The sequence below is a fragment of the Pteropus medius genome, unplaced genomic scaffold (genome assembly GCF_902729225.1).
Source record: "Pteropus medius unplaced genomic scaffold, Ma_sr-lr_union100, whole genome shotgun sequence".
NCBI lineage: Eukaryota > Metazoa > Chordata > Mammalia > Chiroptera > Pteropodidae > Pteropus > Pteropus medius.
The window spans coordinates 1,467,484-1,485,748 of NW_024353790.1; the positions used below are offsets into that span (position 1 = coordinate 1,467,484).

The window sequence follows — 18,265 nt, forward strand, 5'->3', positions numbered from 1 at the left end:
ATTTTATTCTATTGTCTATGCTGTTCATTGTAGGATGATTGCCACATCTGATATGCGATGACTTTTTTGGGTACAGGAATAGCTAACATTTCCACAACCCTGTGAGGTAGGTATATCACCATTTTACACAGGAGGAAACAAAGCCACAGAAGTCATGCCTTGTAAAAGCATGTAAATATGGGAAAGGAGGTGTGAATGGCCCATTCACCTACTACCATGATCTTGGGCAAGTCGTAAAAACCCATAGTCTTGTTACAAATTGAGGATCATTCATTTAACAGACATTCATTGGACACTAGTGAATATGGACCACTGATCCCAAAGATGTAATCACCCAGGCCATAGGGGATATATGAGAAATCTCTGCTGCTTTCTGAGGTGATGAAAATGTTCTAAAATAATTGCCATGACAGTCCACAACAAATCTGAATATTCTAAAAATCATTGAATTGTACATTTTAATGAGTGAATTGTATGGTAGGTATATTCTGTGATAGAGATAAATTTGGATGTATGGCAAAGAAAGTTTGTTTACAGTATAAGGAATATATAATCTGAGGTTAAAATTACATATGTATGGTGGAGTGAGTACATTTGCTGTATACCAGGCTCTTTGCTAGGCACGTAGTAAGGACTCAACTGTGAACAAGACAGGCCCAGGTCACACAGTTTACTACTGTGCACAACCGTCAATGGAAAATTGAGTATGATGGCTCAGAGTCTTATGAAAGTACCAAGGAGAGGCACCTTCCTAGACTTGGAGAATCATAAAAAGCTTCCTGAAGGAAGCGCACTTGAAGGCAATACGTACTTGAAGATGATTTAGGAGTCAAGCTAAGGGGAGGACTGGAACGAATGTTCTGCTGGTAAAGAGCATTCTGAGTAGAAGGAACTGTGTGAGCAAAAGTCTGGATTGAAAGAGAGTATTGACTCCACCTCCATACTTGAGGTGTTGGATGGTAGGAAAATGAATAGCCAGCTCCCCCTTAAGCTAGCCTTAGGGGGAACAGCATCCTCAAGGAAGGGCTAAGCTTTAGTTTAAAAAGGGACTCCTTAATTAAAAAGATGAAGATATGGAGAAGTTTGAGCATGGAACTTCAGGTGATCCAGAGCACACAGGGAAGAGATGTGGGAGGATTAGCAGCAGTGAGAAAGTGGTTTAGAGCAAAGAAAGCAGGACAGGAATGCAAGCAAGGAAGATCAGAGGGGCGTATGTCCTGGGATGTGGCCCAGGATAACAGGGATAGGAAACATGGTGATTGAAGTGGTCCAGATGCCAAAGAGACGGACTCAGCAAATACCAGAGAGGTTAAAAGTGTAGCTTTCAAGGATCAGGACAGATCGTACTTCCGTGGGAGTTCTAGTGCTAGATGAATGAGCAGACTGGTCTCTCAGGAAGGACTACCTGAGGCTTGAATGGTTGGCTTGGATTTAGAAGCTCTGAGTTTAATGCAGCTTTTCCAAAACTCCCAGGGAGTAGCCTGGTCTTAGGTTCTGCGTGTTTAGGGTGGAAAGCATGCCTGATCCCAACAGTGTGGGTAACATACACCAGCACAGGTCTGTGAAATCAACATCATTACCAGACAGTTCTGCAGGCAAGGCCATGGTGGGGAAATTTGGTACATATATCTTTAACCTCAACTGCTGATATTCTTAGAATAGATGAGTAGATGTATAATTATTGGGTCAAAGATTATGAATTCCACTGTTATTGATCCATATTATCAAGTTCATTTCTGCAAAATACCAATTTATATTCTCATTTAATTGGTAGTAACCATCTTTCTTCATCCTTAACAATTTTGGATAATAATTTAAAAATTTTGTATGTCATAGAATTATATGATTGTTCTGAGACGACTCTCTATGGGTCTCTTGCACTTTGCATTTCTTCTTGTCTTGTATTTTTCCAGCTATTGTTACAAGGACATTTGTATAGCAAACTTGGAAGATAGTGTCTCCCTCTGGGGCAGAGGACAAACTTATTTGCTGTCTGGAGAGTAAAGATAATATCTCTCTGAGCAAAGATCAGGAGGGTTTTCTAGTCGCCCTTAAAGACTAGAAATCAACTGTGAAACAAACCCCCTGTGTGTGCAGCATGCACCCAGACTGCTCTATATGGTCCCTATTGGCCTGGAGGAGCAAGTAGAACCAGTGCAAATATGAAGCTCATGCTGCCTGCTATGCTGGGAGTAATAATGTTCTTTATCTTTGACCTAGGAATCTCATGTCTTCCATTAGCATCCAGGACACTGAGGCAGGCTAACTTGTTAACTTGCAAGCTGAGTAAAATCCCAGACCCTGCACAATTCTTGACAGTAATTTTTGAGGTGAGTGTTGAGGACTATGCGGGTTTTCTTCTAGATAGGCCATGTAGGAGAAAGGGAGCGGCTCCAGAGACAGATTTGGGAGAGTTCTGTAGAGAATTTGATTCTGCTTGTATTTATCAATGTTATGCTGGCTAAAATTAGGCAATTGGGGAAGACAGTGGCAAGACAAGCTGGTAGGAATCTGTGGTAGTAGGCCAAGAACAGAAATACAAACTAGAGAAAGAGCTTCAGAGGCATAAAGGGATACTTGATTGGGGAAAATGACAACTCAGGTGGAGATGTCCTGTAGGAAAAATTCTCTTTGCACTCAGAAGAGACATCTAAGCTAGAGATGGTATTTTAGGAGATCGAGTATACAAAGTACTTGAAGCCTTGAGTGAATTTATGATATTAGAGAAGAACGGAATGGAGAGCATTTTTCCTACAGGACATCTCCACCTGAGTTGTCATTTTCCCCAATCAAGTATCCCTTTATGCCTCTGAAGCTCTTTCTCTAGTTTGTATTTCTGTTCTTGGCCTACTACCACAGCTTCCTACCTGCTTGTCTTGCCTCTGTCTTCCCCAATTGCCTAATTTTAGCCAGCATAACATTGATAAATACAAGCAGAATCAAATGTGATTTCACAAACTTAAGGTGTATAGAGGCCAGGCAGATAATATAAACTAGTAAAGTGGACCAGGTATAATATTTTAACCCCCAAAGCGACAAGTTTTGCAGACTTTCCATGAAATGTTTTTTATGTTGAGAGTCTTTACTTGCCATCTAAAATATTTCCATCTAAGAGCCTGATGGTAGCTTTAAATTTGCTGACAAAGTCTATGATGGAGAACAAAGGAATAGGCTCCCCAAAGCTTAAAGGCAAGTGACCACTTTTTAGGGAGATTTTCACCTTTAGAGTCACCTCACCAGAGTCCAGGCCCACACAGGCCAGATCTAACTTTTCTTTTAAAGAAGGTGAAAATTTGGAATTTTATGTTAAACTTTTTAAAAATTGTGCTAGATTCAGCCTCTGGGCCACATATTCTCAGCCTCTGATTTAACTGGTGTACAGAAGAAGGAACCTACTTATCCCATGGCCTTGTGCTGGTTGTATGAGAACTACATGGAGAGCCACACATTGACATACAAACAGTAGGACATTTGGGGCGCATATTGGTCGCATAGAGCAAATGATTTGCTTATTAGCCTGGTCTTTTACGTGGAGCTGAATGAACATGGTTTTAGAACTAATGAAGTGGGGCTCTTCTCTGTTTCCTATTGTACGATGCACTGTGAATAAGCCATTGTCAGGAAAATCAACCTGCCTTGTGAATAAGGCATTGTCAGGAAAATCAAGCTTCGTTGTTTTTCACGGGTACGCAAAGTGGACTTTACCCATGGGCATGCACCACCATCATAAAGTAGGCAAGTTTGTCTTTTGGCACAAAAAAAATAAAAAACAATCTCAGCATTCTGGACCCTTCTCTCCACCTCCCCTGATGTCAACCCCACAGCTGCATGCCAGGTTGCTCTGTGCTTTCCTGGCATCATCAAAACTGGTTGTTGGGAAAAGCGTTTGGTCCAAACACACTTTCAGAGAAGTTCTCATAGGACCATGTAGATAATTAGCTTAACAACTTGCTGGAAATATCACTCAGACTAAATTTCTCTGGAATTCTATAGCCAAGAGATGGAAAAGGGAGCCTTTCACCTACTGGATAGGAACTCTAAAAATAGTCAGTGACATTGGATTTATTACTTCTTCCTTTGGGTCTGTGATTTGAACCTGTTTTTCTCATGCTTTGGGCTCAGACAAGTTTTTGACTCTATCTAGTCAATCATTAAATATTTACTGTACCAAACATCTATGAATTGTCAGGCACTGTGCAGAGCTGGTAAAAGCATTTCCACCTCCAGGGGTCAAATGAGACAGATGCTAAATTTTAGAACATTCTTTAAAAAGAAACATTTGACCCCCTATAAATGTTTTCAAATATGCTATAAACCAAACATCCCAAGTTGTATTAATTTATAGTTATGTGGATTGATTGTGCAATAATATTTTGCATTTATTAACCTTTTAAATGCATAATTCAACATTATCTTGGTGTTTCATACTCTAAATTACTTGTAAGGAAAGAAAAATGTGAGAAGCTAAATGTGAGAGAATGCTCATGTCTTCATATATATATATTTTTAAACAAAAAACATTGCAAAAGCATGCATAAGAAAGCTCCAGATCCTATCCATAGGACAAGGTTTAAGTTAAAGATGTATAAACATATGTAAATTAGCAAAATTGCTGAAGCAGTTTCTTTTGTTGGAATCCCTTCTGGCTGATAGACCTTGAGTGTACTACTACTGTTCAGATTGAGGAAGTTATGTGATAGAGGAAGTTATTTAATATATAGGATGTGAGAACTCTTGAAATATTGTTAACATTTGCTCTTCAAAATAGAAATTAATTTTTTAACAAAAGAAAACAGACAAATGTTGTCTCTTCATATTTAACAGCTGTATTCATAGCTCATTACAAAGCTGCTGCTTTTTATGATATTTTTTGCCCTAGAATTATAATTTATGGATAGAATTTACATAAAGCATGGTTTTTTCCTAGTGTCATTCACTTCTGTAAATTGAACTCTTAGGATTTGTAAAAAAAAAAAAAACATTGATTTTTCAACCTCAAAGTACAAGAGTAAGATATGGTAAGTCTGATGGGTCTTCAGTCGGATGGGTCTCCACTCTTGACTGCTCTAAAGAAAAATTTTAAAGCCATTTTTCTCTGTATGAGGAAAGTTAGATAACATATATTTTCATTATACTGGACTAGGATATTATGCTTATATTTGGAAATAGAATTGCTTTTGAAAGTGTCTATAATTATCAATTTATATTAACATGCTTTTATTCTTTGTAAAACTTTTATGTATCAAAGAAAATTCAGAACATGAAGTTACATGAAAAAACCTTAATTTTTACTAAAAAAACTTTTACATTAATTTTTTGATTCAATAATGAAAAAGGATGTTAAAAGGATGACTTGTTACTACAAAGTAAAAAAAAAAGATAATCTAGTGATAGATCTGGCTTAGCCACCTATGAAGAAAACAAATACCATTCCAGACATCAAATTCAATATTTCAAAAGTAATCCAAAGATACAGAAAATGGTCTGTCACTGAGACGTGGTATAGCATCATCACCCTGAGTCATTTTCTTCATGGCTCATTAGGCAAGACAAAGTATTATAACTAAAGGTAGTTTGGAAAAAACTTAAACTTTATAGAATAAACACATTAATTCACACTATAATTTACTTTGTACTTTACAAACTTTATTAAATAATGAGCATTACTAACTTTAATTATCTTATATACAATATTTAAACTCTGCTTTCCTAGATGCATTTCTCTTGCACAAAGAATAGGTGAAAAGTGAACTTATAAAAAAATTGAACCTTCAGTACAGAGACCTAATAAGAATGTGACACGCTTTGAAGTACATATATTCTTTTTTCCTCGATTATATACATCCCTACCCTACCTCCAAAAGAAACTATTTTAAACAAAAGCATGTAATTGATAACTTTGAGGAAAAATACGAACATGATTATATATATATGTATATCCACTCAGCTTGCAAAATCTGCACCCTGGCTGACAGAAGTGATCTCTAAAATTAAAGATTTGTCCTGGAACCTAAAGATGACCATGTAGACATTTTATATAATAAGATATCCACCTTCGTCAGTGGGGTGTATTCCTACAGGTGACATCAAAGTGGAAACCGAGACACTGGTGTGAAGGATTAATCATTTCTGAGAGTAAGACACCACAGTAATATAGAATGGACAATATACAACTTGGGCCATAGAAACAAAAAAGCAAAAATGAGAGACTGCATTCTTGGGACAAGAAGAGTCAGCTAATGTTTCGCAAACACACAAATATCTTTAGCAAATCTAAGAATATACCTTCTTACAGTGCTTGTCTTCTCTGACCTTGCATAATCTTGAAGATTCATATCATGTTTAAAGAAAGACAATGAAAAATATTTCCAGAACCATGCTATTCAATATGGACTTTGTTTTATAAGCTACGAGAAGAAAACATGGTATAGAGAAACAAGAAACTAGGGTTATTTTTTGTTATTTAAAAAGAAAAATGAATGCCTTAGGTACCTGTTTATACAATAAAGATGGTCACATTTTGTTTTATAGCTGAGAGGCACAGGACTTAAAAAGAGGAAAAGAATTATGGTAAGATGTCACTGACTCAAATCAATATCATTGTTTACCCTCAATAAAAAGCCCAGATCCCTTTACCCTATACATATTATTACATCTTTTAAAATGAAAACAGAGGATGGGGAAGGGGCCACAGAATGTAAAACTGCTTAAAATGCAAAAGCTAGGGTTTGAGAAGCGTCGTTGCACTGACTGGAGTCTTCAGTAAAACAATATTTTTCTAAAGGAGCAACAAATCCACCTTCATTTTTTTCTTTAGCTTCTTTCATCTTGTTTTCTACTCACAAGGTTTTGCTTTTGTTTCTCAGTTTCCTTCCATTAAGAGTTTTATTCAACATAACACAATAAACTGCTATTTAGAGACCATAATTACAACATAAAAGATGTTACGAGTTAGAACTTACTAACCAAAGATTCTGGTCTTTAATATTTCGCAAAACAATGAAATAAGGCCCCATCTTATGTCTGGTTAGGAAATAAATTTCATTGCAATCAAAGAAATCCCCCAGGTTGGGATCAGGTCATTTGGTTGAGTACAAAATTCATGAAAGTTCATATGAAAAACTGCTCTAGAAAAGGTAACTTTAAAGTGCTCTGTTTTATTTTTGCTTGTGTTTTACTTTGTGTTGATTAGAGAGAGGCACAAGAAAAAATAGTAGGAAGGGTGCTATTTCCCCATCCTTCATCCCCTTCAACTGAAATATGAGTAGTCAAGCTGCTCCCAGATGTCAACCCAACTTTTCCAATAGTTAAGTCAATTTGCATTTTCTTGCCCTTGGTTTTCTTTGTTATTGAGAGAATCATTCATTTGTCCCATTTCGTCATCATAAAATAAATGTGATGAGGAGCACATTCTCCAGGCCTTGTCCAGGAATCCAGGTAAAGATTTGGCTTATAGAAAAGTGGTCCTGTTATATTCTAATTTCCAACAGTTATACAATTTCTGCATTGCAATGATCTGATGTAGGAATACCACCATAAGAAACCCTAAAATGGGCACCATAGGGTATGCTCCAATTAGATATCTTTAGCTTAAGTTATTCGAGGGTCTTGCCACAAACAGAACAAAAATGCCAGATGTAATAAGCATAATCCTTTAAATAGCTTTAGTTTCTTTTCCTTTTTAAAACCTGTGGAAGTGCCTCCTTTTGCTGCCTTTACTCCTAGGATAAAACTACTCATGGCTTCTGTATAATAAGAAGATTATTGCATTTATTAAAGTCTGGGCACAATTATTGTCAAGATATGGGGGAAATATCATGGCCATCTTGTTAAAACAAACAAAACACCTGGAAATTTTCAAGTAAGATTGACTTACATGAAACATGAAGACAAGCAGCATCAGAAAACACAGATGCCGACATTGCCTCTAGTATAATCTTGGCTAGATCATCAGCCTTTTCAAAAAGTTGTGCTGTAAAAGAAAGTATATGTTACACCTCTGGTTATTACAAAATTGTTTTAATCCGGTACATATAAAACACCTCTCAGTATCTGTAATGTGTGAGCATAATAAGAAGTTAATTCAGGAAGCTACTATTAAGAGCCTTAGGCAAAGCTGCTGGAACTCAGACACTGAAACTTTTCCCTTAGACTCTGGACGATGTTTTGCTGATTGGGAGATGGCCCCCTCCAGAGATAGTCATTCAGTTTGTCAGAATCGTTGTATGGTGTCAGATAGGGTGAAACCCCAAGTTTGCCACTTACTGGCTTTTTTGGAGTGCATGGACTGTTCAAAGAGTAAGATGTGTTGCTGCAGACACTATCAGAAAAGCCAGCATCCACAATCTTCGGGTCAGATTTCTTTCTACGACTGTGAGATAGCTCTAATTCCGACTCATCTTCTTCTGACTTTATTTCCACATAGTCATCTTCATCTCCTTCAGTCTCTTTGAAATTGGAAAAATAGTTCTGTGTAGCTATTTGGGCATTTAAGGGTAAATTTCTATTTACTACCAGAACTTTCTGTGAATCTTGGAGAGTGAGGTCGGAGCGTTTTTCAGTGCCCTGTTGACATGAGTCACTTATACCTGGCAGCGAAGCCTGGTGACTCTCACACCTTGAACTTTTGTGTAAAGACAGCAGTTGTTTCTTTCCCGTTTCATTAGGGTAGTTGATGGAGTCCACTGATTTGTTTATCAAGATTGAGGAAGATGACTGTGTCCTGTTATAAGGCTGAGATTTAGCGCTGATTCCTTTCCGACCCAAAGAGTTGTAAAGATGGCCTTGACATGAATTGTCTTTGTTAGGTTGACTGACTACCACGCTGTGTCTCTGCATGGAGCCCAGCAGAGGATTGGAGGTTTGAAGAGAAGGCACGGAGCAAGCAGTGGACAATTGTCTTGGAGTACTTTTTGTGTTGATCTCTAAAGTGGGATATTTTGGCTTTGAGTCTTTCTCTGGCTGAGGACAGAAATCTGCTAATTCTCCATTACTATAGGTTGAATGCAAAAGCCAATCCTCACTACTATGTTGGGCCTGAGAAAGTGATGTAGACCTGAGCTTGGAAGATTCTTGAGGGCTGGCCCAGCCATCCTTCTGAGTCTTAAGGGGAGTCTCTCTGAATACAATCTGGTCATACAGTTGGGAATACTCAGCAATCCTGGCACCTAGAAGGCAAAGATTGAAATGATAAATATACACAGGATTATTCCTACCTGAGAAGATTAAAAAAATAAGAACTTAACATTCTAACCTATTTTTAAAACTTAAACAGTAGACAGAACTTTTAAGTTTGAGGATAACTAACCATTAAATACTAAGCAACACAAACTAATAAAATAATCCATAGTTTAATAAAAAAAAAATTAAAATGCCAACTAAAAGTTCGTTTAATTTGATCTAATTCTGGATTACTTTATTTCAACAGCAGGTCTGCAAGTATTTCCTATTTGTAATGGGAATTTCGAGTGTTGTTTACAAGCACGAAAGTGTCAGTGCTAAAAATGGCATCATCAAAACAAGAAAGTCAGCACTAAACCCTGGTCAATGAAAAATAACTCAAGGAGTCATAAAAAGAAGCATGACCCCACCATGCAATGGCTACCGCTGGCTTCTCACCAGTCTTGACTGCTCTCAGGCAGCTACTCCCAGAAGAGGCCGCTCTCTGCAGTTGTTCCTATATTTGTTTGCAGGCAGCCCTGCACTGCTTCTGTCTGGGGAGTCAATGTCTACAGGAGGTACTCCCTTCCCGTCCATCAGGGCCACGTATATTAATTGACCCACATCTCTTTTCCCATCCCCAAGAAGCTGGGCATGGAAGTTTGTGCTTCCAAGACATTCAGAATGTGCCATCTGTGCATATAATCAGTGATCTAGTGCTCTCCAGTAATGGTTCCACAACAGGATTTAACTATTACTTCCATGAAAGCTATTGCCATTTCAGATTAAGCTATGAGGCTCTTCTCTCTGCTCCCCATCTGAGTACAGACTTTTCTAAAGACATTAACAGAACCATGCTATAGATAGAGCATTCTTTGGGGCCAGGAATGATTTAAGAGAAAGAGAGAGCCCAGAGATGTGAATTTCAAGAGCAGGTGCCCCCGCCCTCCCCATCCAAGTACCCATACAACCAACCTAGATTCAAAGAATTCCATGCACCCTATAAATCGGACAGACCACATCTACACAATCTCCATGAAGGGAATCTATCCCATATATGATAACCAGCAAAGGGCATTACGTTTTCTTCTTCTTTGAGCTATTTGTATTTTTTGTAACTTGTTGTTAGTAAATTATTTTTTGAATTTAAATATTTAGTCCTGTTTCTACTCTTTCTTTTGAGTCTACCTTCTATTAGGACAGAAAACAACTGTTGTTGTTCTGTGTGCCTTTTAATTGCAAACTCCTCAAATTACTTGCCCCTGGTCCCCAAAATCAGGGTAAATAGTCTGTTTAACTTCTCATTGTAGATGCTAAATACAGATCGTTCAGGTTTTCAAGTCCAAAGTCCTTGGAAGGACAGAGATGATTAGTTTAGAATTTCTAGTAGTAAGTACTTGAGCTAATACTCCTTAAAAGGCAGAGTTAAAACTCTCCATATCAATTAAGATTTGGCAGCCCTTTAAGAGACAAAGTCTACACGGACACCAAAGTGCCCACGACAGCCACCTTAAAATCTATAATGTTTCGTCGACTCTGAAACCCAATCAAGGCCAGCTAGACCTTTTCATAGCCATTGGTTAGCCGTCTCACCTGAAAGTCAGATGGTTCTGCCCAAGCCATTCTCACCTACACTATAGCCCTGAGCCTGATCCAATAGCTGAATCAGGAAGGCTCTGAGCTGTCACCAGTTTCCAAGAAGATGACAACTTTGAAAGCAGTGAGGGTTAATTAAAAAGTCCAGTTGAACTCCTGTAGTGCCCAAATTTAACTACAAAGTCTTGTAAGAACAATTAGAACATAGTGACCCAGATAATCTGAAACCATGTATTATCCAAAATATTTGCAGTATTTCCCATGCCTTTTTCTTCCTTATCACACTTTCCTTCCTTTGCTTATTAAAATCCCATTTACCTCTCAAAACCCTCCATAAGCCCTACCCACTTTCATGAATTCTTTTCCAACTGATCTCTCTTCTCTGAAGTCTTATATACTTAGTGTGCATCTATATATACTCGGTGTGCAAAAAATACTCGCTATTGGTTGTACGCTGATGCATGTACATGCACACATGCACATACACACTCTTGTGTTGCTAGTTGTTTTATATGGGTTAGTTTATTATCCTAGCTAGTCTATGCTCTTTTAATCTTGGAAAACAATGCTGACAGAGCACCAAACATAATTCTAGATAGAAATTGGTCTCAAAAACTACTTAAGTCTATGGCCATGCCACTCTGAACAAGCCCCATCTCATCTGATCTCGGAAGCTAAGCAGGGTCGGGCCTGGTTAGTATTTGGATGGGAGACCACCTAGGAAGACCAGGTGCTATAGGCATAAAAAACAAAATAAAAAATAAAATAAAATAAAAAAAAAAATAAGGGATTTTAAGCTGACAAGGTCCACACACAAAAAAAACTACTTAATTATTCAGATAATTTTGCACTGCCTCCTTTTGAGCACAGTGTGAAAATAGATGTGCTTTCCCCAAGACCATACCACTGAGACTGGTGAGGCGGCCTAGAAATCAGGGGCATAGCAGGAAAAGGGGAAGCAGGAAGGTAGCCTTCAATTAAAATGTTCTTTATAGATAACTCTTAATGTGTACAGTTTCTCTCGGATCATGAAAACACTGGCCATTTATAAGTTTGGAATAAAAAATATCTCACAAATAGACAGTATGTTGTCCCTATCTAAGTTTCTGTGGGGGTTTTTTTGTTTTTTGTTTTGGTCTCAGTTTGACTTTCGAAGAGAGTCTATAACTTGTTTGATGCCAGTGTGAACAAGAGACAAGCTTCCAAAGCAATAGCTATGAGATTCCTTCAGCCAGACGTATAGGAAATAGCCAGCCCAAGACGACACCTCTAGCCTAAAAAGCTCAGTATTAGCCAGCTGGATCAAAGTTCCCCCTCATCCTTAGTTCTAGCAGTAGTAGTCTTTATAGAACATGTACATTGTCATTATGTGACAATCCTAGAGCTATTTCTGGTTATTTCTCTTTTGTAAGTTTAAAAGGTGGAGACACCTACGAATTTGAAGTGAACCTTACTGAGAGAAGTACGAAATACACTGTTTTCAGGACAGAGGAGTAAAGTCAGTGTTTCTGATGGTGCTTGAGATGTAGACCAAAGCATAAAATGTGATTTTGCCTTCTCTACTTTGCACGAGGAGGAAGATTCCTCAAGCTGGTATGGAGTTTTCTCCCATGTAAAACATCACAAAAAAAGGGAACCCCGAGGCCTCTGTGGCCTCACAGACTACAGGAGGGAGGCCTGCCTGAACCAGATCGCCAGCATGCTACACCAGGCTCTGAAAGGCAGGAGCAGTGACTAGACCTGGTTGGGTGATTTCTAGGCGGAAATCTGCCCCGGGGCCTGTAGACCCCCCCGGGCTAGAGAGTTCAATAAAGGTGCTCGAGAGTTTCGGCGGGTGAATAGGGTGCTCCTCCTTCCGTACAGCACCGAGAGCAAGCTCCTGGCAAAGTGGCAAGGCCCATACGAAGAAGTCTGGAGAATCGGTCCATTCGATTACGACGTCCTGTGCCCAGATAAACAAGAGAGAGAAAAGGAGTCATCACGTCAACTAATTGAACGCCTAGTGGGCACAGGAAGTGGTCTCGATCCACCCAGATGGAAGATTCCTCAGGTCCGAGAGATGGCCGGCCCTAGGGACAACTCCACTCTCAGAAGATGACTTGGGAGAGATCTTCCCCTCTTTGTGGGGAGAATGTCGATAGTAGCCCACCATGTCAAAAAAGGACCCAGACACAAAGCTGAGAAAAGATCCTATGCAGTCCCAAGATGACACCAGTAGGGAAAACAAAAAGAACAGGCTGAAAGCAAAAAGAAGCAAAAGAAAATCCCAAATGGAAATCTATTTATCCTTAAAGGTGGGCAACAAAGAAGACATTCAAGGTAGCCGCCAGCCCTAATGATTCAGCATTGAAGGATGAGCTTCTGTCAAGGTTAGAGTTTTACATTTTAATGGATGGTCCATATTCAAAACAACCTGGCTCAGGTGATTAGCACTTTTCAAAGGACAGTCTGCTGGCATAATCCATCATGATCAGAAACCTTGGTATATTTTCTCTCATTCTGAGGAGCCCTACCCCAGACTCAGTCAGTGGTAACACTGCCAATACACTGCTGTTTCCAATGCCACCTGTGCCCCCAAAATAGTCCTTCTGCGCTGGAACTCTGTCACTTTTTCTTTATACGACAGCAAACCAGCTTAACAATACTAGTATTGCAAAAGGGACATGATTTAATTCAAGCATATTATTGCAGGGAGAAAAATACATGAGATCTAGTCTCTCTCACATTCATACGAAATAATTTTTTCACCTTTATTTGAAAAAAAAAAAAAGAACAACTCAAAGAGAGTCTATATAATCCTTTGGGTAGCAATCTCAGGGCTTAACTTCTCTGTCAAAAATTTTTACTACATGATTAGTTCTAGGAAAGGGTAAAGCTTTAGGCGATTCTTAAATACCCTCTAACTTAAAAAAAAATTCCCTACAGAGTCTTGTCATGCAACTTGTGGATTCATTTAGGACTTGAATATCCCCTTCTTATTCTCTGGTTTCCATGGAGATAAAACAATTCCAAAGAAAGGAGAATAATGGCATCAACCTAGCCAGTTGAGCCATGTCGCCATCAAGCGAAGTATCTGAACGTGCCCTGATACTAAGCCACCTTATCTTTACTTTTAACTGTAGAACTGTCTCCTCTTACTTGATACCGAGGTGTTCTTTTGTCAGAAAATCCAAGGCAGGGAGTCTTTAAATGCGATTGAGAGTCCACACTGAATTTAAACACTAATTCCTGGGCCTTATCCCAGAAATCTCTGGATATGGAAGTGAAAGTCCCCTGGGTGAGAACCAGCACCCTCAGAGTTTTTTCTTTCCATGACAGTTGTGTACTTTATTCATATCTAGGCTCTGCCACCAATATCAGTATTAAGCTTTGTCCTTCAGAACTCTCTCTAATTTAGCCATGGGGTATGTACTTCTTTATAATAGAGAACAAAGTTCAGCCATGAACATCTCATTCCTTTATCCCTAAGCATACCAATATAAGACCTGAGATTCTAGTTTAGTTCTGTCCCACAGAACTAAACTTTTTGGCAGCATATATAAAAATACCGGATGAGATAGTGTTAAATACATTATAGGTGCTATTTAAAAAATCAACTGGTACCGAAATATGAGAGAACAACTGAGATAGAGTGTGAACAGCTAAAAACAAAACAAAACAAAACAAAACAAAACAAAACAAAACAAAAAAAAGGATCTTTCATCTGTTAGGATGAGTGGGTAATTTTGCTGGGATTCTGGAGCAAAGAGCAATCCTATTCCGCTTCCAAGACTTAAAAGCTTATGCGAGCTGCTAACTCCTCCTAACACACGGATAACCAGGGAAAAGCTCTACATGCCACAAGTTAAACTGATAGCTATTTTTCACAGTTCAGATTATATTAGAGAAAACTTCTGAAAACATCAAATCTGTAGTGACAATGTTCATGCACAACAAAATCCTCTGACACCAAATCACACCCCGACTTGCTGGAGTCAGTGAAGTAGGAAGGGACAGTAATGATCTCATCGGTGCTAGTTAACCCATTTCCCGTTTAGAAAAAAAGTGCAGCTCACTGCCAGCGTTAATATAATTTTACATAAACGTGCTCTTGGAGGCTGAAGTAAATCTGACTGGTTTTCAATGTGAGGATAAAATATAAAAACTGTTCTTGGAGTTATTTCTAAACAGAACTTGTCTCTGATCCTAATGTAATCGAAATGTGTACATAAACCGGATTCATCAAATGAGTCTTTGGTGAACAACTGTTTGAGAACAATGTTAACATCGCATGTAGGAATGCTACGTTTTCTAGGATTTGACATTTTCAGCGATCGAGAATTACTATATTTCGTAAATGGAAATACTGCTACTAAAAACAGAATGCTATAAATAGAATGATGTCATTTGTTTCCAAAGACTATCGATTTACTAGAGCGATGTGAAAATAATAATAAAAGCGAGATATTTCGTGGCAGACTTTGGGGGTGAGGTTAGGGCTGTAATCCGTGAGTTATCTCGGGGTAAACGCTGTAGCCATAAGTGCCGCTGGTGAGTACTCGGCAAATGGGAAATGGGTTAAGGGAAGCAGAGGTTGCAACCCCCAAATATGCCTTTCGGGATACTGATTATTTCAGTAGGTTATTTTTAAGAAAAGAAAGACTCAGGAAAAACCTTTGACCTTCCTCCTAACTGCCTAAAAGGAATTTAGAGAACTTGCTCCAGCAGGGGAAATACCATTTAGATAACTATAGTTTAATATAAACTCGTGTGTGATAGGCAGGGAGGACCCTACCCAGAACCATTTGTTCGATGTCCTCTCTGAGTCCCATTGTTAAAGATGGCCCAGCAAACGTTTATTTACCAAACATTTGCTTTCGCACGTCTCTGGGAATTGCCTTCCCACCCTTTGTCATCCCAAACCACACACCCTCTTCTCCTTAGCTCAGGACGGCATATACACCTCAACTGCCCAATGTGGTCTTGGTTCTCATATTCTTATGGCACCCCCAATTATACGTCTGTAATAAATTTTGGACATTTTTTTCCCGTTGATCTGTCTCATGTTAATTTGACTATTAGCCCAGCCAGAAGCACTTAGAAAGGTGGGAGGAAAATTGTGTTTTTTTTGACAGGCCACATTCGTAAGTCTGTGGTCTCACTCTGAGAGAATGAACATCTGAGGGACAATGTTCTCCCGGTTTTAAGGACATTTAAAACCTGAACGCCGCTCTCACGTCTTACTTTCAAGAAGGAAGAAAAGCAGTGTGGCGGAACGTACCGATGGCAGGCCCTCCTTGCTTTTTTTCTTCTAAGATGGCTGCCAGATCTTTGTGCACAGACTTATGTTGCTGGCTGGTTGCTGGCTGCTCCAACTCTGGGCTTTTCACTTTCAAAAGTTGATTTGCCTTCTTGATCTTCTGACTGTATTGCCTAGCCATCATAAAAACCCTGCTTTTTGTCTTATCTGTGGCATCCACCCCAGGATCGGGGGTTTCCAGGTCTGTTTGGGACAGACTGCTGTTGGCCAAGTCATAGGGATTTTCCACAGGAGGGACTTCGCTGGCCAGAGAGAGCCGGTTGAGGCTCATAAAGGAGCCTTCCTTAGATATCAGGTCTCCTTCCAACGGGCAGCTGGCCCGGCTCCCTCTGCCAGGCCTGTCTTTCAGCGGCGTGAGGAAGGCATGGCTCTCGGGGAGCGAGAGCGTAGACATGGCATACGCTGCGTCTTTGCTCAGCTCAGGCGTGCTCTCGGAGTGCAGCCTATCTTGCACGTCATCTTTGCTAACGGGAAATGCTGCAAGGAGCCGGTCTCTAGCTTTGACCTCGTTCTTCTTGATGTAATTTTCCAGGTCATTCCAGATTTCGTCTACTTCTTCAGACAGTTTATCAGATATAGACTTATCAGCTACAGACAAGTTACAGCTGAAGGAGTTATACAGCAAACTCAAGTAATCATTCTCAGAGGGGCCTTGGTGGTAAGGCGTTTCATCCTCGCTGAACTGGAGGCTATCCTGGGAAACGAAGGGCCTCAGGCTGTCACAGCACGTGAAGTCGGCGTCTAGACCTAAGAAGGTGCCCCTCTTGGAACGCTCTGGGCTGCTGCGCTTGCAATCCAGTGAGGGCGGGTCTGGGAGCCCTATAGTGTCATAGATGTTTTCCTCCACCACCTCGAGTTCGTGCGTGCTTTGGTTTGATGCCTCTCGACCTGCCGGAGCTCCAGCTCTCTTTGTGTGGAGAGGGCTCTTCTCGTGGCTCACTTGCCCCTTGGAGAAGGCTAGCTCCGGGGTGCTCTTGGGGCACACAGAGTCTCTGGCTGATTTGGGGGGAGTGAATTCAGCTTCTTCCCGTTTAGCGACCATTAGTTTTAAGTCTTCATAACTTATGTTATCATAGACATGGTCTATATCATCAATAGTCAACTCTATAGATGACCCAAAAGGAGTCATTCTGTCCTGCCCTTCTGTTTTAGCGTCATTCTGCAGCTCCCTTCGGGGACTGTACTGAGAGCCATCGCTAATTCTTATTTCGGGAGGGCACGTGTTGCTCTCCCCAGCACTGCTGGCCCGCCGAACAACCCTGTGGCCAGAGCCGGCGGTCTCTGTGGACTCGAGCTGTCCCATATGCCAGCTGCAAGGGCGACTTGAAGTGCTTTCTTCACACAGTCTGGCAGAGTTCAAATCTGAAGAGGAAAAGGATGGCACGAACATCTGATAATCATCTTCGTCATCCTCGTTCTCCTGCGGGGACCGTCGACTGGGAAACAAGGCTTGCCTGATCTGGTGGTCTGTCCAGATGTTTCTGACGGTTCCGCCCCCGTGAAGCACACTGAGGATGGCAGAACTGCTGGGCTGACTGTTTCTCTGGGCGGAAGATGGCACTGCTGAAGTCCCCTGGGGAGACGCTTCTTCTCTGGAAACCTGAGGGGGATAGAAACACACGGACTGAATTGCAGCACCGTGGATACATAACTTATGACATTTTCCTGTATTTACACATCGCCTCTTCCACTAGACTGGAATATTCTCAAAGAAAATGATCAGTAAACATTGTTGATTTTGAGTTGAAATTCAGATTTTTGCAAAAGGGTCAGAAAGGACTGGAGCCGGTATTTATTCAGAAACAGGCTGTTTGCAGACAGTCTACAAATTTAATGTTCACAATCACTCTATGAGTTAGATATGATTGTACCAGTTTCACGGCAAGGAAATCTAGGCTCATAATGGATTCAGTAACTTGTCTCAGTAGTCAGGAGAAAGGCTAGGATGCAAACCCAGGTCTGAGTCCCAAATCCCTTACCCCAATGCAGGAAATCAGCTAAATACAGAAACCTCTTAAATACTTCAAATAATTTCGATGTACACTTGGCAAATACCATTATATTAATGAACATATAGAGTTGCCAAGGGCTGTCTGATTTCTATCTGGTTTCTGTTTGGGGCTTGAGCCCTAGGGGTTTTATTGTGGGTTTTTTGGTGTACCAGAAGCCTCGGTCAGTGATCCGACTGCACATTCCAAGAGTGTCCCTTAG

General features: G+C 40.1%; 1 protein-coding gene, 1 long non-coding RNA gene and 1 pseudogene across 10 annotated transcripts in view; 2 read left to right on the forward strand and 1 right to left on the reverse strand.

Annotated features, from left to right (window-relative positions):
- LOC120593487 (uncharacterized) overlaps positions 1-2,736 on the forward strand; it is a 5,385-nt gene extending 2,649 nt beyond the window's left edge. Inside the window, exons 2-3 of the long non-coding RNA XR_005650382.1 lie at positions 34-106; positions 2,221-2,736. This is a non-coding gene — a long non-coding RNA (uncharacterized LOC120593487). The remainder of the gene's footprint in view (positions 1-33; positions 107-2,220) is intronic.
- Positions 2,737-5,624: 2,888 nt separating this feature from the next.
- PLEKHG1 (pleckstrin homology and RhoGEF domain containing G1) overlaps positions 5,625-18,265 on the reverse strand; it is a 203,936-nt gene continuing 191,295 nt past the window's right edge. For 8 of the 9 annotated variants that reach the window (XM_039851337.1, XM_039851334.1, XM_039851340.1 and 5 more), the window contains exons 15-16: positions 16,016-17,654; positions 5,625-9,167 (exon numbers count right to left, since the gene is read on the reverse strand). In XM_039851337.1, the coding sequence (XP_039707271.1) occupies positions 8,107-9,167; positions 16,016-17,654 (2,700 nt within the window). In that variant the 3' untranslated portion in view covers positions 5,625-8,106. Of the gene's footprint in view, positions 9,168-15,978; positions 17,655-18,265 lie in introns of all 9 variants that reach the window. The other variant, XM_039851342.1, reaches the window with a different exon arrangement.
- Positions 11,379-11,497, forward strand: LOC120593489 (uncharacterized; annotated as a pseudogene).